The sequence below is a fragment of the Girardinichthys multiradiatus genome, chromosome 20 (assembly GCF_021462225.1).
Source record: "Girardinichthys multiradiatus isolate DD_20200921_A chromosome 20, DD_fGirMul_XY1, whole genome shotgun sequence".
In the NCBI taxonomy this organism is placed as follows: Eukaryota; Metazoa; Chordata; class Actinopteri; order Cyprinodontiformes; family Goodeidae; genus Girardinichthys; species Girardinichthys multiradiatus.
In genome coordinates this window covers 48,578,086-48,605,540 of record NC_061812.1, presented here as the reverse complement: position 1 = coordinate 48,605,540, position 27,455 = coordinate 48,578,086, and the positions used below count along the sequence as shown (strand labels likewise).

At 43.1% G+C, this 27,455-nt stretch overlaps 1 protein-coding gene across 1 annotated transcript in view; it reads right to left on the bottom strand.

Moving 5' to 3' along the window:
- Positions 1 to 1,578: 1,578 nt before the first annotated feature.
- The window catches only part of LOC124856105 (Krueppel-like factor 15), a 44,593-nt gene continuing 18,716 nt past the window's right edge, over positions 1,579 to 27,455 (bottom strand). The window contains exon 3 of the mRNA XM_047346309.1: positions 1,579 to 2,533. Within this exon, the coding sequence (XP_047202265.1) occupies positions 2,365 to 2,533 (169 nt within the window). The 3' untranslated portion in view covers positions 1,579 to 2,364. The remainder of the gene's footprint in view (positions 2,534 to 27,455) is intronic.

Sequence of the window (27,455 nt, the reverse complement as noted above, 5' to 3'; positions counted from 1 at the left end):
CTAATCTGAGCTGCTGTTAACCTGCGATTTCTGAGGCTGGTGACTCGGATTAACTTATCGTCCGCAGCAGAGGTGACTCTTGGTGTTCCTTTGCTGGGGCGGTCCTCATGTGAGCCAGTTTCTTTGTAGCGCTTGATGGTTTTTGCGACTGCACTTGGGGACACTTTCAAAGTTTTCCCAATTGTTCGGACTGACTGACCTTCATTTCTTAAAGTAATGATGGCCACTCGTTTTTCGGGGAAGCTGGTGCCTATCTCCAGCAGTCTATGGGCGAGAGGCAGGGTACACCCTGGATAGGTCGCCAGTCCATCGCAGGGCAACACACAAACAACCATGCACACACTCATTCATACACCTAATTTAGAGAGACCAATCAACCTAACAGTCATGTCTTTGGACTGTGGGAGAAAGCCGGAGTACCCGGTGAGAACCCACGCATGCACGGGGAGAACATGCAAACTCCATGCAGAAAGACATCCGGGCGGGAATTGAACCCAGGACCTTCTTGCTGCAAGGCAACATATATATATATATATATACTAATTTATGTAGACATAATTTCAAACATATCTAGAGATCCCAGAACATTCTCTGTGTTGCACTGATGCAACAATGAACAGTCCTGCATATTTACATGCATTCATAGGATGCAATTGCCTTTGTTTGCACAAGCATTACAACTTCAAAAAGTTGAATCAATGGAATGATGTCCCATATTATAAATCCTTACTTGATTATTACTTCACATAACTGACATATGCATGAACAGCAGAATGACACAGAATGATATTTACAACAGGGCATCAGACAGGTCTGGCAGTAAGGATGGTTTAAGGAAGCATACTATGGACTCCAAAAGAGATGTTGTCACTCAATTCACTGGAAGTTCTTTCTCTTAGTAGTCCAGTAGTGGGGTGTAGTGTAACATTTAGCATTTTAACAAGCAAACATTCTTGTTAGCCAGATGCAAGGTTATCATGGTGTTTACAGTTACAAATAAGGAAGAGTTGAGGCAGGTTTTGTTATTAGCAAAAGAGCTCAGATGATGGCTCAGATTGAGGCATTCAGTCGTATGGCTATTTTCTAAATTACTAAGACATATCCTGAACAGTTACTAAGGTACTTAAACACAAAACTGACAGCAAAACCTCTACCTCCTTGGTCATTTGTGTGTACTTTAAGCCCTGTAGGATCGCCTGGACGTTTTGTTTTTGTTTTGCAAATAGTTGTTTTGAGACTTAGTCTGCCAGCGAGAGAGGTGGCTTCAAATTAAATCTGTAGTAAATTAATAAGCCTTTTTTGCTGCATAGGCCCTAAATGCTTTATTACAGCATCTAGATAAAGCATTTAGAAAGAAACAGGAACCTTTCCATCTAAACATGCCTAGCTGAGTGACTGTGTTGTAAACAAAAATCAAATAAAATAACGGACTTATAATCCACTCTAAATTTCCAGGTTTTGCCTTCTTCAGCAGTTTTTTTTCTGCAAGATCTGTGTGGCATATTGTAACAACATGGAAATCTCCTGTCTCCACTGTCAGTTTTGTATGTAAGAACAACAAAAACACACCTGGCAAAATTCTGGTCTCCAGGAGAAATCATGTTGTAAGGCCTGAACCTTTTACAGAGGACAATCAAATATGTACAGATGACAGCTTGTAAAAAGCAATAAAAATACTTACGGCTCATTTCATACTACTGTGATTAAACTACAAGTTGTTTCATTTTTACATTTCTTGATTTGCTGTGTCATTCTGCTCCTCTTCATGTCAAAAACAGTTGAAGGTGAAAGGAGTTCACATTGCATAAAAGCCTCCCTTACTTTAATCACGGCTTTTTTATTTAAGTATAATAGTTTTCTCCTCATGCACAAACAGGTTGTTGAATGACAGGAGTCTAGTATGAAAGTCAGCTGAGGCAGTTTAAGCCAAGACAAAGTTACAGAGCAAACCTCTATGGAGCAGAGTAAGAATATTACCTCTCTAGTCTCTGATCGGGATCCAAATAACAAGTTAGAATGTACAAGACAGCTCAGAAGAAACTAAAAATCAGACTGGACATAAAAGCATCATATAATCCTGACTAAAAGAAAACAAGCTTATCAGCACAAATGCAGTGGTGGTTGAACCCCGTGTTTGTTTCCCCTGCAGATACTACGTCATGACCACAAGATGCCAAATCAAGAACTTTAGCTTGGTTTCTAGTTCATTACAATAAATCCCAGACAGCTCAAATTCAGAGCAAGGCTTTGGGTTGTTGGCACAGAAAGTACTACATCCTTACAGTCCAATTTTGCTGCTGTGGCATAATTCTCTGTGAAGTTGATTTAAGCATTCCCTGTGATCAATGGAACTGCAGAGAAGAGTCAGTTTGCTGAACGAACTGTCCGGCTGTTTCGTGGAAAACGGTGGACTTTGATGTGTTTTGACAGGTGGTCACTGCGGGCAAACTTCTTTTCACATACATGACATTGGTAGGGCTTGACACCTGAATGGGATCTCCTGTGACGGGACAACTCATCAGACCGTGAAAACCTGAAAGGAAGAATAAAAAGTGAGGATGAATGGAGAAAGGGGGAGATGTTGGTTTTATGTCGCAAGCCTGGAAACAAAAATCAAGACAATACTTGACTTCAACAATATGAGCAGTTAAAGTGCCAGTCAGATGTTTACACTCATATTTGTCATGAAATCATATTTTTCATATATTTTGCACTTTTATATTAATCATATATTTATGGCTTTTAATGAAGCATTTGAACAGTTTTTTAGATGGTATGATTACAAACAAAAAAAAAAATTTTAAGCAAAACTTAGTTGCACAAGATTGAATTTGTATTTCTGAAGCATCACAGTTATACACACAGATTCAAGTGCGTACATACAGTATATATATCCTTGCTAAAATTTGGATAAATCTCCCTTAGCAAGTTACAACAAAAGCACTTATTGTTTCAGCCATCAACATGGTGGCCTGGCATCATTTTGGCGGGGTATTTCAGCAGTACTCGTACTCGTTGTCTTCCGCTTATCCGGGACTGGGTTGCGGGGGCAGCAGACTCAGCAGAGACGCCCAGACGTCCCTCTCCCCAGACACCTCCTCCAGCTCCTCCGGGTGGAGCCCAAGGCGTTCCCAGGCCAGCCGAGAGACATGGTCCCTCCAGCGTGTCCTCGGCCGTCCCCTGGGCCCCCTCCCAGTGGGACGTGCCTGGAACACCTCACGAGGAAGGCCTCCAGGAGGCATCCGGTATAGATGCCCGAGCCACCTCAACTGGCTCCTCACGATGTGGAGGAGCAGCGGCTCTACTCCGAGCCCCTCCCGGATGGCCGAGCTCCTCACCCTATCTCTAAGGGAGTGCCCGGCCACCCTACGGAGGAAGCTCATTTCAGCCGCTTGTATCCGGGATCTCATTCTTTCGGTCATGACCCAAAGTTCATGGCCATAGGTGAGGGTAGGAACGTAGACCGACCGGTAAATTGAGAGCTTTGCTTTTCGGCTCAGCTCTCTCTTCACCACAACAGACCGGCACAGTGCCCCCATTACTGCGGCAGCCGCACCGATCCGTCTGTCGATCTCCCGCTCCATTTTTCCCCCACACTGCTCCTCCTGAAGCCGAGGTTCGATTATCGGCCGGACTCTCCTCTCCAATACCCTGGCGTAGGCCTTACCAGGGAGGCTGAGGTGTGTGATCCCCCTGTAGTTGGAACACACCCTCCGGTCCCCCTTTATAAGAAGGGGGACCACCACCCCAGTCTGCCAGTCCAGAGGCACTGTCCCCGTCCGCCACGCAATGTTGAAAAGGCGTGTCAACCATGGCAGCCCAACAACATCCAAACACTTGAGGTACTCAGAGCGGATCTCATCCACCCCCGAAGCCTTGCCACCGCAGAGCTTTTTAACCACCACAGTGAGTTCAGCCTGGGTGATTAAAGAGTCCAGCCCTGAGTCCCCAGCCTCTGTTTCCACCGCGTGATGGCAGGATTGAGGAGATCCTCGAAGTACTCCTTCCACCGCCCGATAATGTCCTCAGTTGAGGTCAGCAGCCTCCCACCCCCACAGTGTTGGCGAAGCACTGCTTCCCCCTCCTGAGGCGCCGGACGGTTTGCCAGAATCGCTTCGAGGCCAACCGGTAGTCCTTCTCCATGGCCTCACCGAACTCTCCCAGGCCCGAGTTTTTGCATCTGCCACAGCCCGGGCCGCAGCACGCTTGGCCTCACGGTACCCGTCAGCCGCCTCAGGAGTCCCACAAGCCAACCACAGCCGATAGGACTCCTTCTTCAGCTTGACAGCATCCCTTACTGCTGGTGTCCACCACCGGGTTCTGGGATTGCCGCCGCGACAGGCACCGCAGACCTTACGGCCGCAGCTACGGGCAGCAGCATCGACAGTAGATGCGGAGAACATCGTCCACTCGGACTCTATGTCTCCAACATCCCCCGGGATCTGGTCAAAGCTCTCCCAGAGTTGGGAGTTGAATACATCCCTGGCTGAGGGCTCCGCCAGGCGTTCCCAGCAGACCCTCACTATGCGCTTGGGCCTGCCAAGTCTGTCCGGCATTCTCCTCCTCCAGCGGATCCAACTCACCACCAGGTGGTGATCAGTAGACAGCTCAGCCCCTCTCTTCACCCGAGTGTCCAAAACATGCGGCCGAAGGTCTGATGATACGACAACAAAGTCGATCATCGACCTCCTGCCTAGGGTCCTGGTGCCAAGTGCACTGATGGACACCCTTATGTTTGAACATGGTGTTCATTATGGACAATCCGTGACTAGCACAGAAGTCCAATAACAAAACACCACTCGGATTCAGTTCGGGGAGGCCATTCCTCCCGATCACGCCTCTCCAGGTGTCACTGTCATTTCCCACGTGGGCATTTAAGTTCCCCAGCAGAATAAAGGAGTCCCCGGGAGGGGCACTATCCAGCACCCCGGACAGGGACACCAAGAAGGCCGGGTACTCAGCACAACCGCTCTGCCCGTAGGCCGAGACGACAACCTATCCCCAACCTGAAGGCGCAGGGATACGACCCTCTCATCCACTGGGGTAAACCCCAACACGAAACGGCTGAGCTGGGGGGCAACAAGCAAACCCACACCAGCCCGCCGCCTCTCCCCGTGGGCCACTCCAGAGTAGAAGAGAGTCCAACCCCTGTCAAGGAGATGGGTTCCAGAGCCCACGCTGTGCGTCTAGTCAATATCTCTCGACCTCCCGCACAAGCTCAGACTCCTTCCCCCCCAGTGAGGTGACGTTCCACGTCCCTAGAGCCAGCCTAAGCATCCGGGGATCAGGCCGCTGAGGTCTCCACCTTTGTCCGCCACCCAATCCTCTTTGCACCGGTCCTTCACGGTTCCCCCTGCAGATGGTGGGCCCACTGGGGGATGGCCTCGCATCTCTCGTTCGGGCTTGGCTCAGCCGGGTCCCGCGAGGAGCGACCCGGCCACCAGGCGCTCTCCAGCGAGTCCCGACCCCAGGCCTGGCTCCAGGGTGGGACCCCGGCTCCGCCGTACCGGGCGACGTCACGTGCCTCGATATTTTTGTCCTCATGAGGGATTCTTGAACCGCTCTTTGTCTGACCCATCACCTAGAGCCTGTTTGCCATGGGAGACCCTTCCAGGGGCATTTAGGCCCCAGACAACATAGCCTCTAGGATCATTTGAGCACTCAAACCCCTCCACCACGTTAAGGTGGCAGTTCAAGGAGGGCTATTTCAGCAGTCTTATTCAAAAATGTTAGAGCTTTCTTTCTGACTTGTTTCTTGGATTCAAATTCAAAGACGCATTATTAATCCCAAAGGGAAACCTCAGATTGCAGGCAGGCAGGCAGGCAGGAGCAGCGCACTAAGTAGAAAAGATTTATTTAAATAAAAAGAGAGCACTTAAAGCCAGACATGGAATACCAGTGATAATCAAAAACATAGACAGGCTTGGCGTGGCATGAACAAACAGGATGTATCCACGAGGAGTAGACAGAAAAACAGAGTATACAACGAGCATGGCACAGGTGAAAACCATGAGCCTGATGGGCATAAGTAGGTGAACCGTATGAAGCAGATTACAATGGCAGGGGCATAGAGTAAAAACAAAACATGACTGGAACTAAACAGAGATAAAAAGACACAATAAAACCAAAGGAAAAATCTTGCACAAGTAACAGAACTAAAACGCACCATAAATAGAATGAATAAGAAACTATATCAAAAAGGAATGAACTAAAACAATACTTGGAAAATATAAATAGTCATGAGTAGGACCCAAAATAAAACTCAAACACCTTCAAATCATGACAGCTTAACACCCTTTGTAGAGGTAGGTTTTCTGTTGTGAACCTTACTTTTAGACAAAGTGTATACAACTACTCAATCGCTGTTCACTTCTGTAAGGGAACAAGTATGAAATATTGCCTGATAGTAACAAATATTTGAGGAATCTAGGTCTTTCTAGGTGCCGAATCAGAAAATTATAGTTTTGCTCGCTGAAGTCATAAAGATGAATTACAACTAGGTTTATCGCAATAAGCAATAAATTAATTAATCGTGTGGATTAAATTAATTGCATGATAAATCAAAATGAGCTCAATAATTTCCATTTGCATGCTTGTTTGTATTCCTGTTGTCTTCCTCTCTTTCTACGAAAGAGACTGGAAGGACGCCTTCCCTTCTCGTTTAGTTAGAGTAGGGAGGAGTGACCTCTTGCGTCAGGTACTTGCCAGCCGCATGGTCTCGTTACGTACCTCAGATTGTAGAATGAGCTCCATGAGGAGTAGCAAGCCAGAGAAATGCTAGTTGAGATTTGGAAAACCAGAGACATAATTGTTTTCAAAGGCGAACACAACAGCTGCAATGTGAGAGAACTTTGTAGAGACTACATAAATTCTTTTATTGTTTTTGGTTGTTTATTTATTTATTTAAGTATCAAAATATTAACAGATAAATTGTGAGGGCACTCAAAAGAAAACTCATGTCTGTTAAAATAAAGTTCACCGTTTCCCAAGTCACAAATAGTAAATCAAAGTGCAAGGTTATTGACTTCCACCAAGGAGAGCAAGCGTCAGTGTACACAAGGTTCTACCTGACCCCTTGCCAAGAGGGTAATACAGGGGTTGGACAATGAAACTGAAACACCTGGTTTTAGACCACAATAATTTATTAGTATGGTGTAGGGCCTCCTTTTGTGGCCAATGCAGCTGCTACTTGTTGAGCTTTTTTAAGTCCCTGGCTCTGATGCTGCTACCCCAGCAGATGATGGCAGAAGAGATCACACCCTCCACAACAGACTTATAAAAGATATGCAGCATCTTTCTGCCAACACCAAAGGACCTAAGCTTCCTCAAGAAGTACAGTCTGCTCTGTCCCTTCTTGTAGATGGCTTCACAGTTGCAAGATGCAAGATAATAGTAGGCAACACTTCTGTGGATGGGATTAAAAACTTCTGCAACAAGAAAAACACAGAAGTTATGATTGGTACCAGTGTCCGATATCTCAATTCAATTCAAAAATGCTTTATTAATTCCAAAGGGAAATTAAAGGTTGTTGTAGCTCATATTACGCAGGTTTCTTCAAAGAGCCGTTGTAGATGCTGATGGCTGTGGGCAGGAAGGATCTCCTGTAGCGCTCCGTCTTACAGCAGATCTGAAGAAGCCTCTGACTGAACAGTCTCATGAAAGGATGCTCAGGGTTCTCCATAATGTTCTTCATTTTATGAAGAATCCGTCTTTCCACAATGATCTCCAGAGGTTCCAGAGGAGTCCCCAAAACAGAGCCAGCCTTTTTTATCAGCTTGTTGAGCTTTTTTAAGTCCCTAGCTCTGATGCTGCTTCCCCAGCAGAAGATGGCAGAAGAGATCACACTTTCCACAACAGACTTATAGAAGATATGCAGCATCTTGCTGCAAACACCAAAGGACCTAAGCTTCCTCAAGAAGTACAGTCTGCTCTGTCCCTTCTTGTAGATGGCTTCACAGTTGCATCTCCACTCTAGTCTGTTGTCCAGGTGAACACCGAGGTATTTATACTCCTCCACCACCTCCACTTCTTCTCCCATGATAGAAATAGTTTTTGACTTATTCCTGTTTTTCTTCAAATCTACAATCATCTCCTTTGTTTTAGTCACGTTCAAAATGAAATGATTGTTTCCACACCATGCCACAAAGTGGTCCACCACCTTCCTGTACTCAGCTTCTTGTCTATCTCTGATCCACCCCACGACTGCAGAATCATCCGAGTATTTCTGCAGATGACAGGAGTCTGTCTTGTACTGGAAGTCTGAAGTGTACAGAGTGAAAAGGAATGGTGAGAGTACAGTCCCCTGTGGTGCTCCTGTGCTGCTGACTACCTGGTTAGACTCACAACCCTTCAGTCACACAAACTGTGGTCTGTTTGTCAGGTAGTCTTTGATCCAGGAGATTGTTGAGGCCTCCACCTGAGTCTTCTGGAGTTTCTGACAAAGCAAATCAGGTTGGATTGTATTAAATGCACTGGAGAAATTAAAGAACATGATCCTCACAGTGCTAGTGGCTTTGTCCAGATGACAGTGGGTTTGTTGAAGCAGGTGTATGATGGCATCCTCAACTCCAACTCCACAGCAATAAGCAAACTGAAGGGGGTCCTGATAGTTTACTGTTTGCTTACTCAGGTGGGCCAAAAGGAGTCTCTCTAGGACCTTCATGATGTGAGATGTCAGGGCAACAGGTCTATAGTCATTGAGGACTGATGAGTGAGTTTTCTTTGGTACCGGAACAAGACAGGAGGTCTTCCACAACACCGGAACCTTCTTCTGGGCCAGGCTAAGGTTGAATAGGTGCTGCAGAATCCCACAGAGCTGCTCTGCACAAGCCTTCAGGACTCTAGGGCTGACATGATCTGGACCTGCAGCCTTATTCCGATTCAGTCTCTCCAGTTGCATCTTCACTTGACTTCTTGAGACACACAGGTGGAAGGGGGAAGCAAAGGAAGCATCAGCATCTTCTGATATGGTTGAAGCAGAAGGGTCTAGGGCTGAGGTGGAAGATAAAAAATGTGAGGTGTTACTGGACAGCTGTGGGTCCTGTGGGTCAAAGGAAGGTGGAATGTCTGTTTGGCTGTGAGCAGGAGAGGAGCTTGTTTCTGAACTGAACCTTTTGAAGAATGTGTTCAGTTCACTGGCTCTGTCCAGACCTCCAACGGTCTGATCATCCTTCTGCTTGAAGTCTGTGATCTTTTTCATCCCTGATCACACATCTCTGATATTGTTTTGCTGGAGCTTGCTCTCCAGCTTCTTCTTGTACACCTCCTTGCTGTCTCTTATCTTGACTTTAAGTTGCTTCTGTATACTCCTCAATAATTCTCTGTCTCCCTCTCTGAAGGCTCTTTTTTTCTTGTTAAGCAGGTCCTTCAGGTCACTGGTGATCCAAGGTTTGTTATTGGGGAAGCATCTCACGGTTCTGGTGGGGATGATGTTATCCACACAGAAGTTTATATAGTCGGTTACACATTCAGTCATGGCATTGATGTCCTCTCCATGTGGCTGGCACATTGCGTCCCAGTCTGTAGCCTCAAAGCAACCTTGCAGAGCTTCTTCAGCTTCCTGTGACCATTTTCTCACAGTCCTCTTTATTACAGGTTGCCTCTGAACAAGGGGCTTATATTTCGAGCAGAGAAAAACAAGACCACTCAGTACTGGAGACTATCTTAGATCATCATGTTATATGTTAATCGGGACAGTTTCACATTGATTAGGTGAGGGACATCAAATATAGAGCATCCAAAGAAAAACATGACACTTCCTGTTCTCAGGGGGCGGGGCTACGATGATGTCAGCATTTGACCATTGAATATTGTTCAGGGCCTCATATGGATCAATCCCAGAAGGTTTCATGTCTCTGTGATTTTCTTTGTAGGAACTATAATTGTTTTGTGTTTTTGTAAAGGCTTAGATGTCTCTGCAACTTTCCTTGTAGAAGCTATTGTCAAAATAAGGTGAGATCTTTCCATGTAATCCATGCAACATTTAGTAACTGCTCACAGTTAACTCCATAAAAGTTACAATAAATATCCTTATATCCTTATGTGTAATCCATGCAATAATTATTAAAACACACCGTTGAAGCAGTGGTGAGTGAAACAAGCATGTTCTCATATTCTGGAGCTGAGAGACTGGAGAGGCCTGTGTGGAGCCACATATGATCTGCCTCATATTATCTGTGTTATCTTTTGCAAAAATATAAACAAGTATATCCAAAGAAAGGATGTATGATGATTTTATATTGTTTCACATGTATTGAATAAAATTTGTAATCTTTGATTAACAAGTTAAAAGATGTATGATTGAAATGTGGTTAAGAACTGAGAATCAGAGTAAAAAAAAAAAAACATTAAGGTTTGACATTCTCAATCAGCTATATATGAAATAGATAATGTTGTGTGGTGTATGAATAAAAAGGATGAAGTTTAAGTAATGGTTTTAAACTGTAAATTAAGTAAACGCTGTAACTAAAAGTTTGAGCAGCACCAATGTAATAACTAAAGCCTCTGTTTAAGAGGAAGTGTAACGTTGAGTGAGACAGGAATAGAGCAGATGTTCGGGAATTGGGGAAGTGAGAGCTGTAGCTTATAGCACAAGACTGATGACTAAGGCGGGGGCGCAGGGCAAAGAAGAGGCCAGCAGACAGCTCAGGACTGAGATGATGATGGCATGTCTGATATGGACACGACTCGGGAAATTCCAGAAAATCACCTTATGTCATGGGTGACCAATGGGACAGCCATGGCAACAACCACTGGCCAATGAGCACAAAGGGTTTGGTGGAAATGCTCTATAAAATGGGCAAGAATAGAGGAACTAGTTGGTTGTTTCCTCGCAGAAGACCAGCGAACAAGATCGAAGAGACGCTACAGATGAATCAGAGGACCAGAGACACAGCCCAGCTGATCGACTGCATTAAAAAGAGGATCAACCCGTTTGCCTTAGAAGGACTGTGCCTCAAGATTAAGAATCTGATTTCATCTAAAGCCTTTTTATCCAGACAACAGAAGTGAACTTGATCGGTGAACAGCTGATTGCTCTAAGTTTCAGGTTTCTGGAAGTCCTGAATCAACCTCATTTATGTCTCTGGGTTTCCTTCAACTCTTCAGCCTCTGGAAACTACTGTCTTCGGAGACATATGACAACAACGATCCTGTTTAACCATTGAAGCCTGTAGCATCAGTACCTGCCACTTAAAGGAAGAAAACTGAAGATTAAGTCGTATTCCCTTCAAGAAATCACTCGTTGTTACTAGAAGAACCGTCTCCATCAAGTGCATGGATGAGCCTCCGTCTTCAAAGCCTCTCCAAACTCATTAGTTTCACCATCAGGGTAAGACAGGTTGAATTGATTGATTTATTTCTATCATTAAAATTATTACGTGTTGCCGAATTGAAGCTGTTACTGGCCCCTGCATAAGCGTTGCTAATTAAAGAAAGCATATAAAATTCTAGTTAAATCGTGGACATTCAATTAATTGAGTCACCTTATTTTTGGTTTTTCATTGGTGGTAAAAAGTCTTGTTGCCTGGTTCTAAGAGATTTTGGGAGGTTTTTATAGGTTGCCTTAGCCAAGTTTGTTAAAACAGCGCCCTTGGGGCTCATGCTAACCTAGCCCATATACCAAGAGCCAGTTGTAAAAATAGGGAATGAGCAGCCGTGAACAAAAGTGACTGTTGAAAGTGTGGATGACTGCAATAGGCTACTCAGTCATCCAGACCTACAGTTGAAGAAAGGCGAGACTTTTGGATGAAGGCTGTCAGAGGCTAGGCGAGTCATTTCCCGACACCAGCTTAAACAGAACTTTCAGTAAACCTGCTTAGACTTCCCTAAACCTGAAAGGTTTAGGGAAGTCTGGACCCATTGGATGGAGAGCTGGATTGAGCAATCCCTTTAGACATAGGGAAGTAGGAGGGAGGGGTTAGCTCATTGGACAACGAAACAATTTATTTATTTTTGGCGAGTTGTCAAATTTTGAGGTTTGGCTCCACCCCCTCAACATGCTCAAAAACTCATGATTTTAATAACTTTAGATCCCCCATCCCTTCTAAGCAAACAGACCAAATTTCAAGCAGATTGATCAAAATGTCTAGGAGGGGTTTGATCAAACACGGAGGGTATAAGCTGCAAACATGGGGTCACAATCCAGTTCAATCCAAGTTCAATCCAAGATTGCCGACTTCCTATTTGTTGTAGTACGTGGGTGCAAGAGAGTTCTACAAGTGTACTAAATTTCATACCTCTACATTATAGTAAGGTCAACTCGGAGGCTGTTTTGAAAGTTTCCAGGGGAGCGCTCTTGAGCCATTTCTATTGCGACTTCGGCGAAACCCCCAAAATACATAATTTTACACCAGGACTGATGTGTGTGCAAATTTGGCTGACTTTGTGAATATGTTCAAGGCTAGAAAAAGGCAATTCATTTGACGGATGAATAATAAACGGAACGATTACAATAGGTCTTCGGAACGCTTAGCTGCTCGGGCCTAAATACAAATCCGACCTCATTAGCATTCACTAGTATTATTGTCTCACTGGCATCTGTTGCTAATGGCCTTCTAGACCACAAACAGGAATTTAAAACTTGACATAAAGCGCAGTTTCAAAACAAAGAACTTGATGGAGCTGCTTAACTCAGCACTGGTAGTAGTCCAGAACACAATAAAAGTTTTATCATTAAAGACATTTTAGTAAATTAACAAGAATAATACAATTTAGCTGTTAGCTTTAAGTTGGTAGCAGCCACGGCTTTACGCGCTGTTTTCCTTGAGGCGTCCAGCGCCTCAAGTTGGAGGTTTGTGCACTTCGAAGTCAGACACTCTAGACACGCATGAAAAATACTGAAAACGCATCTGAGCAAAGTGTGGACAGACGTGCGTTGGGAAGAGCTACCCTTGGTTATATTCCTTTGCCGGTCTCTTGTGTACAATGGCAGATGTAATCGAGAGAGTGGCTTGGCTTTATTTGCTCAATGATGAAAGGACGGGCTCACACTGCAACAATCCCCCTTTTCCACTGGCTTCTTTTAGGCGCTGCAGCTCTGCTCCACTTGGGTTGGGGGTGGCAGGAGAAGCAGCAAAGAGAGACGCTGCTGTCTGGACCGGTGAAGCTCCAGAGTTTGCCTGAAGAAGATTACATTTTATGAGGAAGTTTTTGTCTCAGCCATGGCAATAACATAGACACTGACCTAAAGTGCATAACTGCAGACTTTTGACCGCGGTAAAGTTAGTTTTAGATTGGATATTTGTGCTCCGCGGATACAGTGGGACTTCCTCCCATTTGGTCCGAGGCAGAAAGTCTGATTACGGGCAGCTGCTCTCTGGATGTTCCTTCCTCCTGACACTGGTCCTTTCATCCCATGATAAACCATCTCAAAGCTGAGCATCTCTGATTGGTTGATGCAGCGCATCAGAACCTCCAAACCTCCAAAAGTTCAGACTTCCCAACTCTAGCGTCTTCCGCTTTGGATGCGCAAAACATGCGTCAGATGGTTGAAATCTCAAAATAAACAGAGATCGACGTGCGAAACGAATCACAACGCACCGCCCCAGATGGCTGAAGCGCGCTGCAGGAGCTCTCGACGACCCGAGATGCGCGTTCAGCATAGACTTTGCATGAAAACCAGACGCCCCTGACGCTTAAATCGCGTTCAGTCTGAAATCACCATTAGTCTTACACTCGGTTAGGGTAAAGTAACACTCAGATTCATAGGCTAATGCCAAAATAACGATATGCCCTACGGTTTACGGAACATAACTAACCTCAGAACACAAACTTTGGATCCAGCAGAAATACAAGAGCAACAAAATATTTAAAAACAAAATTGAGTTTTAATCTTAAACTCCAAAGGATAGTGATACCTTTAACGTTTCCAAAACCATGTTTAATGTGCTTGTGATCATTGTCTTATTAGAATACCTAAGTTTGTCCATGTTTCAACCAGTGAGCTATTTCAGAAAAAGTTGAAGAACTTAGTACTGTCGCCCTCCTTCAGTATTCCTACCACTATGTATAATTTCCCAGTAGAAAAGACAGCCCTACAACATGTTGCAGGCGCCTTTTTTTGTTGTTGTTCTTTTTAGGCAATCCCACAGTCTGCGTTGATGTTAAAACTGGCTTTGTTCTAGACAGTGGCACCGATGTCCCACCAAATTCAAGTTTAGAATTGGTTGAACCTTAGTGGCTCCTGGGTAGTTTCTCAACATCTGAAAGATTTCATTTAAATTGGGAATGACGGTTTGTGTCAGATGAGTGAAACATTGATATAATTGGATGACAATGATACCAACTGTCTGACAATGATCCCAAACACACATCAAAACTGGTTTGAGAATGGATAAAGCAGGTTATAGAGTGTAAATCAGCAGTTTTATTTATACTGCTCTGTAATTGAAAAGTAAATCTGTATCATGTACTTTTGCAATTCATTAAACAATCTAATTATCAATCTGACATGAATCAATTTTATAAATAGGAAAAAAAATTGATTCATGTCAGATTGATTATTATATTGTTTAATGATCACTAATTATACACTTAAAAACGAGCGGGAGTTTAACCCATTTTTGTGATTTATTAGCATTTGTTTAAAGAAAAGAATATGTATAAGAAAAATCCCAGAAGTTTGTAACAGTCGCAGTTGTGCGGTGTCTTTTAAGACAACCTAAGTTTCTGATTAGTGATGTCACAAATATGCGGCTCTATTCTCTGTAGTTATGGGGAGCAGCATGCCTGCTGATGGAAGTTAAGACTGAGACAGACTTTAACCTCCCTAACATAATAGTAACGTATGGGTTATATGACGCAGCAGCTGTTCAATCAGGCTTTGTAATGTTGATGAAGAGGGAGTTTAATTAAATGACAAGCACTGGGAAATTCCAGTACATGTGTGGTTGTGAGTTTTTGACCTTCCAGTTGAATATTTTTGACGTTCCTCCTCAAACACTAATTACAACTATAACCCACGTTACAAGCTATTACTTAAATACAGGTCAAATGTATTATTCATCTAACTGACATGTATTTACGGGTATTTACTTGTGAGAAACGTAACTAACAAATGGACTAAGACAAACATGATGATTAACACGCAATCTCTACTGATCTGAATAAAAAGAGTTTTTGATAGAATAATTATTCAACTAATTTAATCTATAGGACCACTAATATTTTATCTTATTTGTCTTTCCCAACTTGCATGGAAAAGTCTCCTCTCCTTATTGGATATTCATCTCTCAAAGAAATGAAGACCAGAAGGCACGAAGAAAAGAGGGGTTCAGTTCCATTCCAGTAGACATTTTTTGTTTTGGACTCAGCGTGGATTAATACGATAAACAATCAAATCTCTGTGCCAGACATCAGCCTCTCTGTGGGGGTCACATGTTGCCAACAAGCTCCAGCACCTCACTTCTGCCTCTCGAGAAAAGTGGTCAAATATCCATCCAAAATTATGCCAGATGCTTGCTGATGGCCTTAAAAAGTATGGTCAAGGTGCAACTTGCCAAGGACCATTAATCCAAATGTAACTTGGGTTGTCTATCTTAGCATCTATGTATAATTGTGACCAGGTGCGGACTATAGATAAAGTCCATGACAAATTCAAAACTGTTCACCCAATTCACATTTTAAATTCATAGAATTTCATTTCACTGTATCTTCTGATCACCTGCAATAACTGAGAGAAATTCAGGTCACACTTGAACAAACCAGTCTCTCTCTGTTCTTAGAGTACACAAGCCAGAGTCCGTACTTGGCCAAGCATCCTTTATTATGACATTATGCTCCCACGTCAACTTCCTACACATTTAGTACTGTAACAAATGAATCATATAAACCAGCCTTTCACAGATTTTATTTGAGATATTTTGAAAAAAGTAGCCACATGTGCATCGCAGCTTTCAAATGCCATAAACCCCACATACGCACCAACACCACCACAACAAAATCAGCGCAACTGCAACTCAAATGTTTCAGCCATGACCCATTAATAACATCACTCACGCCACACTAAGCAGACATATTACTCAGATTAGATGTGTGATCACTTTCTGTCGTGTAAGGATTATGATTATTGATTAATGAATATTTATCAAAAATTATAATTAAAAATCATAATACATAAAAAATAATTTTCTCAACCAAAAATCATTGCTTATGAATGGAATTCAGAGATCTCAGAGATGTCCTCTGGTGTTGTGATTATGGGCTCAGAGCACTTAATAATTACAATTAGTTAATTATCATTAATTTATTTTAACAGATAAATCAGTCTTGCACGAAATAAACACAAATGCTTCTCTTATATATATCTATACATATAGATATGTATAGATATATATATATATAAACATTGAAAATTATTGAAGCCATATAGCACTGATATAATTACTACTCTGGTCCAAAAAGCTTCACCTAACAAACAAGCACTATTCTACACAAAGAGATAAAAATAATTACCTAACAATAATAATTAAAGAAAATATAAGCGTGTCTATAAAGATCGAACCAGCAGTTTTATAGACAAAATGTGCAATCTGGGTTAACTAGGAAAGTGAAGCCCTCCTGGTGTGCTGATGCATCTCGATGGCGGTGATCAGCTGGTAGACGGTGGGATACGCCCTTAGCCACTAGCAGCTGATTGCCCCAAATCTCGAACAAAGGGTCATAAAACTCTGCGGCGGGAATTCAGTCAAAAAACTCCAGTAATAAAACTGGGAAAAACAGTGGTCGGGCCATGAGGCTCAGACCCCAGCTGCTTTGAAGGAAAAACTTTAAAAGTCCAACTTCTTACTCCTGGCTGATTTGAGATCAGCCGGATAATAACATGAACACACACCTTGCACAGCAAATCAAACACAGCTCAGCATAAAACACTTCAATCAGTATTGCATGCAACAAGTTGATACCTTGGATTAACTACTGGTGATTCTAAATCACCTTAAACTATGCCTCACCCTGTCCAGACCTCTAAATACACCTATCTGTTTTACACAAAATAAAAAATATACCTACCAACAAAATCATGTCCTCAAGAACTAACATTGTTTCCCTCCGGAAGAACCTCTTTGACTTGGCCAGCATTATAAGACAATTGCTGCCTAGTTTGTTTAATTCATATGGACCTCCTTAAAGCCACGTTACTTTCAGCTGTAGGCTGAAATATTGCCACCTATCCATAATCTGAGCCCGTTCACAAACTGGACCTCCAAGTCCTTCCATGTTGCCATATGAGCATTAAGCTCCTGACTATCCTCATTTTTCCAGTGCTTTAGTCCTTCCCAATTCAATCTATGATCTTTATTGGAAAGCATTTCGCAGCAGACGTTATCCCTTTTAGGGCCAGCTTCTTCTGAGGTTGTCCGCCATTGACTAAGAGTCAAAATACAATGTACTCATGTTTAACACCTTCGTTCATCCTTTTGCTTAGAGCATGTAAGGCTGTTCTCAACTAATTAGAATTTACATTAATATTATTTAACAAGCTTTGCTATGCAGTTAAATTAAAATGAGCTTTATTTTCATATTAATGGGAGCTATTTTTATGAGCCTTGGTTGAAACGATGTGTCCTTTAAACTTGACATTGTATATACATTTTTAAGAATAGAAAAAGTTCAGTTCAATTTTGGACTGACTTGCTTTGGATGAGAAAATATGTGTTATGTAGCTCAGTTTGCTAGCTTAAATGCTGAAATATCCTGAAGCAGCAAATGCTCAATGATTAAATGATTTGAAAAGTGCAAACAGCTTTAATTAAGCTGATGAGCTTCGCCTGTGGTGTGTGGTGCGAGCTTTGAGGCATACTCACGTATTTATGAAAACTGAAATAAAAGTTTCCAGCTGAGTTCCCCACCTAGTAGGGCACTGGATGGAGCTGATGGGGCAACCTACAGCTGCCTCATTCTGCTTCTGCCTATTATTTTGAGACTCTTACTTTGGGACAGGAAGTAGTTCTGTTAGTGATGGTTACTTAATGCTTAATAAAGTTTCATGTCGGCTACTATAGCCCCTTTGCCATTGATTGTGGAAAGCCCCAGGCTTTTCAAATGTCCCAGGCTTTGGAAAGCCCAAGTTGGGTTTCGATGCAAATTTACCTGGGTAATTTTCACGGGCAAATGGTCCCACTCTGGACATGGTCATTTCACCTTTTCCAGAGATTTTTTTAAAGGGGCAGAGTTGTGTGAAGCGAGGCATGGCACCACCAGCTGCATTAATGGTGGAGGTTAGTTTGCAAATTAACCGTTTTAATACCACAAATTGGTCACAAAAAGTAGTTTTAAGATGTTTTAAATTGAGAAAGTATACATCAAAACTTGATCTGTGCAGTCAGTCTATCAAGACTGAGGCTACCTTGAAAAGTTTTTTTTTGAGTTTTTTAGAGCAGCGGAGCTCCGTTTATAGGCTGGTCTGGCAGCTAGGCTAGGGTAAGCTAACCGGGTGGTTTTACAGGGACTTTCCCATTAACCGCTGCCTGATGACCACAGTTTCAGGTTTGGACGCAGTCTCCCTGAAGCTCCTAGTGATTCTAGTGACAGCATCTATTCCATTGTCTACAAATCTTCTACTTTATATACATTTTCAGTTATGATTATAGTCAAGGTATCAATTCCCTGTACTGCTGGACAGATTATCAGTTTTTAATTCTTATAAATGAAATTTTTACTAAAAACGTGTGTTCTGATTTGAGTTTACCTGATGATAATAAAAGGAAAATAAGTGTTAGTCAGTGTTTTGTAGTTATTGTAAATTAATCATGCAATTTTAAAGCAACAACCCTGGCCAGATGCAGATTGTTAAAATAATGACCTAAACTTTCCTGCTTATGAACTTAGGGAATAATGGGAATAATTTTTTAACAAATTTTTTCATTAATTTGTATTAGTTAATACTGTCTTGAACGGAGTAAAGGAGTAATGGGTCATTAGGCTCATTTAAATAAATGGTCAGTGGCAATGGAAAAAGAAAGTGCAGAATTCCCTGGTATTCCTATTACCTGGGTAAAGGAAATCATGGGGCTTTGTATACTGGGGCTTTTGGTCGAAAATGGGTTATTAAAAAACAACAGTACTAACTAGTTTTGCGGTCGGAACAATGTAGTTAGTTACAAAAGTTATTTGTATCTATTGTTCTTAAGCAACATCGTGTTTGTTCAGTGTCTACACAACTTTTTACTTACCAAGCTAAACAGATTTAATCACATAAGTATCTCTCACGGGCAAAAACGTTTCACACCATGCTATAACTCATCTGCCTGTAGCTTATTGAGTCAGGCATAGAGTCACAGCTGGATTTGCATGAAGAAAACACTCCTTGCCTGAAACCACAAGGACCCCAGCTCCAGGGCCTCCTCCAAGCAAACAAGTTATCTGACATTCACTGCTTACAGCTGGACTCTGCATTCCAGATGTTATTTAGCTGACCTCATGAGATAATAACTTGATACAATGGAATCCTGTAATTATTCAGCAATATTTAAGTTGCTGAACTGGACACCCAGTGAACTCTGTCAGATAAGGATACAAAAATCTCAAAGCAAAGATCTACAGAAACGTAATAGAAATATAGAATAAAAGGACAGCTTGTTTTGTTTAAGCGGGGTTCTGTTAAGAGTGTAGTAGTTAGCTTGCCTGCACCAGATAACCCCCATTTTCTCTCAACTATCTGGAAAACAGTTAGTTATCTAACTAACCAGCCAAGACAAAAATGGACTTTTGACATCTTAAGATAACTCCAGGTCAAGACATGTCAAAGTGGTTCAAGTTTGTTTTTTTTTATAACCTTTAAACGTCTGGCATGTTAGCATTAGTTCTATTATCATGAACACCACTAGACGTGCTAACAGAATTGTTATTATTATTTTAACTGAATTCACTTTTAGGTTTTCTCTTTAGAGTATCTTATAATTATAGTTTGGAGAGTATCTGAGAGTGATTGCTACCCTTTCTAATATTCTTTAGGTTACAGTTCAGCTAAACAGCATTAGGTTGTTCCAATTTAAAGTTAGCATTGTAGGATCTCTGCTCCTCCCCTTCTGGTTGGTTCTGGCAGCTCATTGTCTGCAGCTGCAACGCATTCTCCTAATGAGCTCATGGGCTTCTTAAGGTAGCTGCTGATACAGACCTTTGCTGGAACATAACCTCAGTTATGTGGACTCCTGTCTGTCTGCCTATCCGTCTGCCTGCCTGTCTGCCTGTCGACCTGCCAATCTGCCTACCTGCCTGCCAACATCTGGTAATACTCCCTCCTAAGGACTGCACTGTAAATATTCTCATCACCAGTACTCTCTCTCTCTCTCCTTGGATTCCTGGGTATACCTCCTCCTCCTCTGGCTTCTGGACAACTCCAGCTCAAGATTCCTTAAACAAAGTCTACAGTAGAAATAAACCTCATTTACTGTCTTATCCTGTGTGCTGAGTCTGTTTCATCCTCTGGTTTTGTTCTACTTCGACTATCTAAGCAATTCATGATAGTATGTTCCAGCCATCTAACATGTCGAAGAACAATTCAGATGATGAACAGACTTCCTTAAAGGAACGCCTACAATCTACTGAAACCATGCTTCAACAGCTACTGCAACAACAAAGGACTACGGATTCTCATCTCACAGAACTTGGTGGTATGGTTCATGCTTTAAGCGAAATCATAACCAAACTCTCACCTGCCTCTTCCAATCCTCCAGCTTGTTTAGAGAATCCTCAGCCACCCACAATTCTATCTTCTGGGATCCGAGAGCCTGACTTCCGTCCGTCTGAACTGTTTGATGGTAATCCTAATAACTTTGGTGGTTTTTCTCTCCAGTGTGAATTAGCATTTAGTCGTTCCCCCTCCCTTTTCCCTACTGCTGCCTCCAAGATTACTTATATTGTTACCTCGCTAAAGGGATCTGCTCTGCACTGGGCGTACACCTATTTGGCATCTAACCCTGTTGAGTCTCTTAGTTATGCCATTTTTTTTTGTCACTTCAAGAGAGTCTTCGATCAACCACTCCAGCAGGAGGCAGCGGCTAAGAAGATACTCACCCTCAAACAGGGAAGGAGAGCGTTGGCTGAGTTCGCCATCGACTTCCGGGTGGAAGCACAGGAGGTGGGTTGGGATGAAGCGGCACTCAAGGGCATTTTTGTGAATTCCCTTGCAGATCAAGTAAAGGACCAGTTGGTTTTGAGAGATGAACCCGAAAGACTGGATGAATTAATCAACCTATCGATCCGCATTGACAACCGTCTAAGAGAGAGACAAACAGAAAGGAACTACAATTCACAGTGGCAGCACTCTCTGGCGCCTCGAACCACTTTCCTCGACGCACCCACTTCCTCTTCAGAGGGATCTGCGGAACCGGAACCGATGCAGATTGGTCACACTCGACTCTCCCCAGAGGAACGACAACGTCGCTTTGAGGGTGGTCTTTGCCTATATTGTGGACAAGGAGGACATTTTATCCCAAGATGCCCCAAGAAGGGAAAAAAGAGGGCTTGTCAATAGGTCAGGGGACTTTGATGAGCATATCCCATTCTTCCCCTGTCTCTCGTCTGTGTTTTCCGGTCACTATTATTGTTGGCCAAGAGAGGTTTCCTGTTGACGCTTTTGTTGATTCTGGTGCTGAACAGAATCTTATTTCCTCGGATCTGGTTGATAAACTTCAAATACCCCCTCAGCCTCTCAACCATTCCCTTTCTGTCACTGGCATCACTGGTCAAACCATGTCTCAAGTGAGATTTAAAGTGCCTCAGCTTCACATCATCACCTCTGGTAACCATCATGAATGGGGTGATTTCTTTGTTGTCTCTTCCATTTCTCCACAATTAGTTTTGGGGTTTCCCTGGTTGCAGAAACATAATCCCGCTATTAATTGGGTGGAGGGCAGAGTAGAGAGATGGAGTAATCTCTGTCTCCAGAACTGCTTAAGAACTGCTGTCTCTCACTCTATCAAACAACTCAAACCTTCTGAGCCTGTTGATCTGTCCAAAGTTCCACCTGAATACCACAATCTCGCACCTGTGTTTAGCAAACAAGGGGCTCTTCCTATACCTCTGCATCGCCCCTATGACTGCTCTATTGATCTCCTCCCAGGCGCTCCGCTACCATCCAGCAGACTCTTTAATCTCTCCGGACCCGAGAGAAAGGTCATGAAAGAGTAATTGAGGATTCTTTAGCATCTGGGATCATTCGTCCGTCTACCTCCCCTGTTGGCGCCGGATTCTTCTTTGTGGGTAAGAAGGACGGCACATTAAGACCTTGTATTGATTATAGAGGATTGAATCAAATCACTATTAAAAATAAATACCCACTACCACTTATTGATTCCATACATGAACAATTACATTCTGCCGAGATCTTCACTAAACTTGACCTGCGCAATGCTTACCATTTGGTCCGGATCCGAGAGGGTGATGAGTGGAAAACAGCTTTCAAAACCCCCTTAGGACATTTTGAGTATTTGGTTATGCCTTTCGGGTTGACTAATGCACCCGCTGTTTTCCAGGCTCTTATTAATGATGTTCTTCGTGACTTTCTCAACCTCTTTGTTTTTGTTTATCTGGATGACATTTTGATTTTTTCCCAGGACCTAAAACAACATCGCCAGCATGCCAGAACAGTTCTCCAGAGGCTTTTTGAGAATCAACTCTTTGTTGAAGCCGAAAAGTGCGAATTCAGTGTCACATCTGTGTCTTTTTTGGGTTTTATTTTTGAGGCAGGCAGGTACAGAACTGATCCCGAGAAAACCAAGGCAGTGGCAGAGTGGCCTACTCCAACTGATCGCAGGCAACTTCAAAGGTTCTTGGGAATTGCACATTTTTATAGGAGGTTTATAAGGAACTACAGTCAGGTCACTGCACCTCTCACTCAACTCACCTCCTCTCTGAAAACGTTCCATTGGACTCCTGAGGCAGAAAGGACATTTGGGGAATTAAAGACTCTATTTTCTTCAGCACCCATATTGACCCATCCTGATCCATGTGCACAATTTATTGTAGAGGTTGATGCTTCTGACATTGGAGTAGGGGCTATTCTTTCTCAACGGTCTCCTCTGGTTGATAAGGTACATCCATGTGCCTATTTTTCTCGTCGCTTGTCTCCAGCAGAGCAAAATTATGATGTGGGCAACCATGAACTTTTAGCCATCAAGTTGGCGCTTGAGGAATGGCGGCATTGGTTAGAGGGTACTGAAGTCCCTTTTCTCATTTGGACTGATCATAAGAACCTCTCCTACATTCAAAATGCCAAGAGACTTAACCCCAGACAAGCCCGTTGGTCTCTGTTTTTTGCTCGCTTTCATTTTTCTATCTCCTACAGACCCGATTCCAAGAACATTAAGCCTGACGCTCTCTCTCACCAGTTCTCTCATTCTGACCAACTCAAGACTGAAACTTCCATCCTACCGGATTCTTGTATTGTGGGCACCCTCACCTGGGCCATTGAAAAGGACATCAGGGAGGCACAGAGGTCCGAACCTGACCCAGGTACTGGCCCAGTGGGCAAGCTGTTCGTTCCCAACTCTGTCATCAATAAAGTTCTGGATTGGGTGCACAACAATAAATTGACTTGTCATCCTGGGGTGACTCGTATGATCACATTTACCAAAAGGTATTTCTGGTGGCCGACTATGAACCTCAACATTAAAGATTTTGTTGCAGCTTGTCCCACATGTGCTCGAAACAAGAACACTAATCAACCCCCTGCTGGTCTTCTTCAACCTCTGCCCACCCCTAGCCGCCCCTGGTCCCACATTTCCGTTGATTTCATCACTGGTCTCCCGCCATCTGACGGTAACACAGTCATCCTTACTGTTGTTGACAGATTCTCTAAAACAGCCCATTTTGTTCCTTTACCCAAGCTTCCGTCTGCATTGGAGACTGCCCAACTCCTGGTTCTCCACGTTTTCCGCATCCATGGCATACCTTTGGACATTGTTTCTGACCGAGGCCCGCAGTTCATCTCGCAAGTTTGGAAGGAGTTTTGCAAAGCTCTTGGTGCCTCCGTAAGTCTTTCGTCTGGATACCACCCCCAATCTAATGGACAGACAGAAAGATGCAACCAGGAACTTGAAGTCGCCTTGAGGTGCGTAATAAATGACAACCCCTCTTCTTGGTGCAAACGTCTCACATTTATCGAATATGCTCACAACACACATACTTCCTCTGCTACTGGTTTGTCCCCCTTTGAGGCTTCACTGGACTGTCTACCCCCGCTGTTTCCCAGTGTTGAATCTGACATCCTGGTCCCCTCTGTTCAGCATTATGTTTCCAGGTGTTGTAGGATCTGGCAACAGACCAGGAGGACCCTCCTACGCACCCTGGAACAAAATAAGAGGTTCGCTAACCGTCACCGTTCTGCTGCACCTGTCTACCGCATCAATCAGAGAGTCTGGCTATTTCCACCAGGAATAATGAATTAAAAGATACTTCTAGAAAGTTGGCCCCCCGTTTCATTGGCCCTTTTCTCATCGAGAGGATCATCAACCCATCTGCGGTGAGACTCAAACTACCATCTTCCATGCACATTCACCCTACTTTCCATGTTTCCTACTTTCCATGTCAGTCTCGGAAAGTCCCCTGAGTCCTGCCACCAAGCCCATTCCTCCTGCTCGACTCGTTGATGACCACCCTGCATATACGGTCAATCATATCCTGGATGTTCGGCGTAGGGGGCGTGGTTTTCAATATCTTGTGGATTGGGCAGGATATGGACCTGAAGAGAGAACCTGGGTTCCCCGTTCTCACATCCTGGACCCTGCTCTCATCACGTCCTTTTACAAATGCCATCCTGAAAAGCGTTCTGGATTGCCTGGAGGCAATCGTTGAGGGGAGGGTACTGTAGGATCTCTGCTCCTCCCCTTCTGGTTGGTTCTGGCAGCTCATTGCAGCTGCAACGCATTCTCCTAATGAGCTCATGGGCTTCTTAAGGTAGCTGCTGATACAGACCTTTGCTGGAACATAACCTCAGTTATGTGGACTCCTGTCTGTCTGCCTATCCGTCTGCCTGCCTGTCTGCCTGTCGACCTGCCAATCTGCCTACCTGCCTGCCAACATCTGGTAATACTCCCTCCTAAGGACTGCACTGTAAATATTCTCATCACCAGTACTCTCTCTCTCTCTCCTTGGATTCCTGGGTTTACCTCCTCCTCCTCTGGCTTCTGGACAACTCCAGCTCAAGATTCTTTAAACAAAGTCTACAGTAGAAATAAACCTCATTTACTGTCTTATCCTGTGTGCTGAGTCTGTTTCAATCTCTGGTTTTGTTCTACTTTGACTATCTAAGCAATTCATGATAAGCATATGATCTGTAGCTTCGGACAGATCTTTTTCGCCTCTGCTCCCTTCCTTGTTGTTGTACCCTTTGACCCACTTGTAGGGTATATCATGGCCTTAGATATTGACCTTTCTATTAAGCCTTTTGTAGGTTCCCTAAATAGGCAGAAAACCTGGCTAATTATCTAGCTAACATTAAGTTGTCAGGCTATAAACAGTACTTTATGTGCAAAAACATTTAGTCTGTTTGTAAATCTGTTTTAGCTGACATGGCCTTTAAAGTTCATCCTAATGAAACAGAATTCAGAGTTCGACCTAAGACAGTGACTTTTAACAATCTCTGTTCTCTCACTATCTTTTATTGTTGTCATGCATCAAAATCAAATCAATAAATAAAGGATTAATATGCAATAGGACATATAGGGGATGCTTCGCTGCAAGAAGGTCCTAGTTCTGTATGGAGTTTGTTCTCCTGGTTAATATGTGGGTTCTCTCTCTCTGGCTTCTTTCCACCATGTTAGGTTAATTGATCAAAATAAATAACCTTTCCTAACCTGGTTGTCCGTCTCTGTGTTGAACTGTCAATCTGTCTCTCAACCACTGACTGCTGGAGATGGGAACCTGCACCCGTGAAAGGATTAAGATGGTGTAAAAATAGATGGAATATTATATTTTAACTGCACTAGAAATGTTGCATCTCTGTTAGATAACATTTTAGTTTCAAATATTTGCCTTAATTCCTTGGTACCTTTGTTTCCCAGGGTTATTATGCCATTAGCGTGTCATACTGGCTCATGCCTACATAAGACTAGAAAAGAAATTGGACACAACTAACAGGAACAACTATGCCATGATTAGAACTAATCAGAACAAGAAACCTTTTTGGTAAGAAGTGAAACTTCTTAAAAGAAAACAAGAGAAGTCCAGTTACCTTCTGTTATTCAGCCCTTTGCATTGTCAAGTCCTAGGTGACTCTGAAACAATTTGCCATGAACTTCAGGAACAACAACCTAAGACAATATTGACAATAAGGTGTCAAGGATCTTCCATTTATCCTAAACTAATATTTTAGTCTTCACCCTTCTCCTGAACAACAATTTACACCTTAGAAATATGACTGAAACACCTCCTTATTAGAAAGCAATCCACAAATAACAACAATCATGATTGTGATCATTCTAATGACTTCTTGGCCTGGACCTCTCACCTCATCCACTGATCTGAAGAGCTTTCTAAATTACATATCCAACCTTAACATCTTTATCTCTGCTGCCTCCAGCCCTGCCTCTTGACTCTTCCTGAGTGCTACTGTCTCTAAGCTATATAACATTGCTGGTCTCACCACCATCTTGTACTCCTTTGTTTTCATTCTTGCTGAAATTATTTTATCACACAACACACCGGACACTTTCTCCAACTGTTTCAACCTGATCGGACATGTTTCTTTGACTCTTTTCCTCTCTCATTGTTGCTCTGAACTATTGACCCTAAGTACTGCTTTATTTAAGTTCCCTGTAACCTCATGACTCCACTTGGGTCCCTCTCATTCACACACATATTTTGTCTTGCCCCAGCTAACCTTCATTCCTGTCCTTTCCAGGGCAAACCTCCATCTCTCAATATTTTTCTTCACCTTTCCCTGCTCTCACTACATATTACAATTTCATCTGCAAATATCATAGTCCATGGATATGTCTGTCTAACCTCATCTATCAACCTGTCCATTACCACTGCAGACAAAAAGGGGCTCAGAGCTGATCCTGGATGTAATCCCACTACCAACTTGAACTTCTTTGTCACACCTACAGCACACCTCACCACTGTCTTACAGCTTTCATAAATGTCCTTCACCACTGTAGCATACTTTCCTGCCACTCTAGACTTCCTCATGCTTTCTCTAGATCAACAAAAACACAATGCAATCTCTCTTACCTTCTCTATCAACATCCTCAAAGCAAATATTGCACCTGTAGTACATTTTCTTCGCATGAAACCACACTGCTGGTCACAGATGCTCACTTCTAAACCCAGTCTAGCTTCCATTACTCTTTAATATGAATTAATTGTATGATTAATCAACTTTAATCCTCTGTAGTCACCACAACTCTCCACATCTCCCTTCTGTGATGGTACCCGGAGCTCTCTCACCAGAGAAGAACTCATGAACCTCAGGGCTACTACACCAGAGGAGTTATTTCCCACTTTTCTGCCTACTG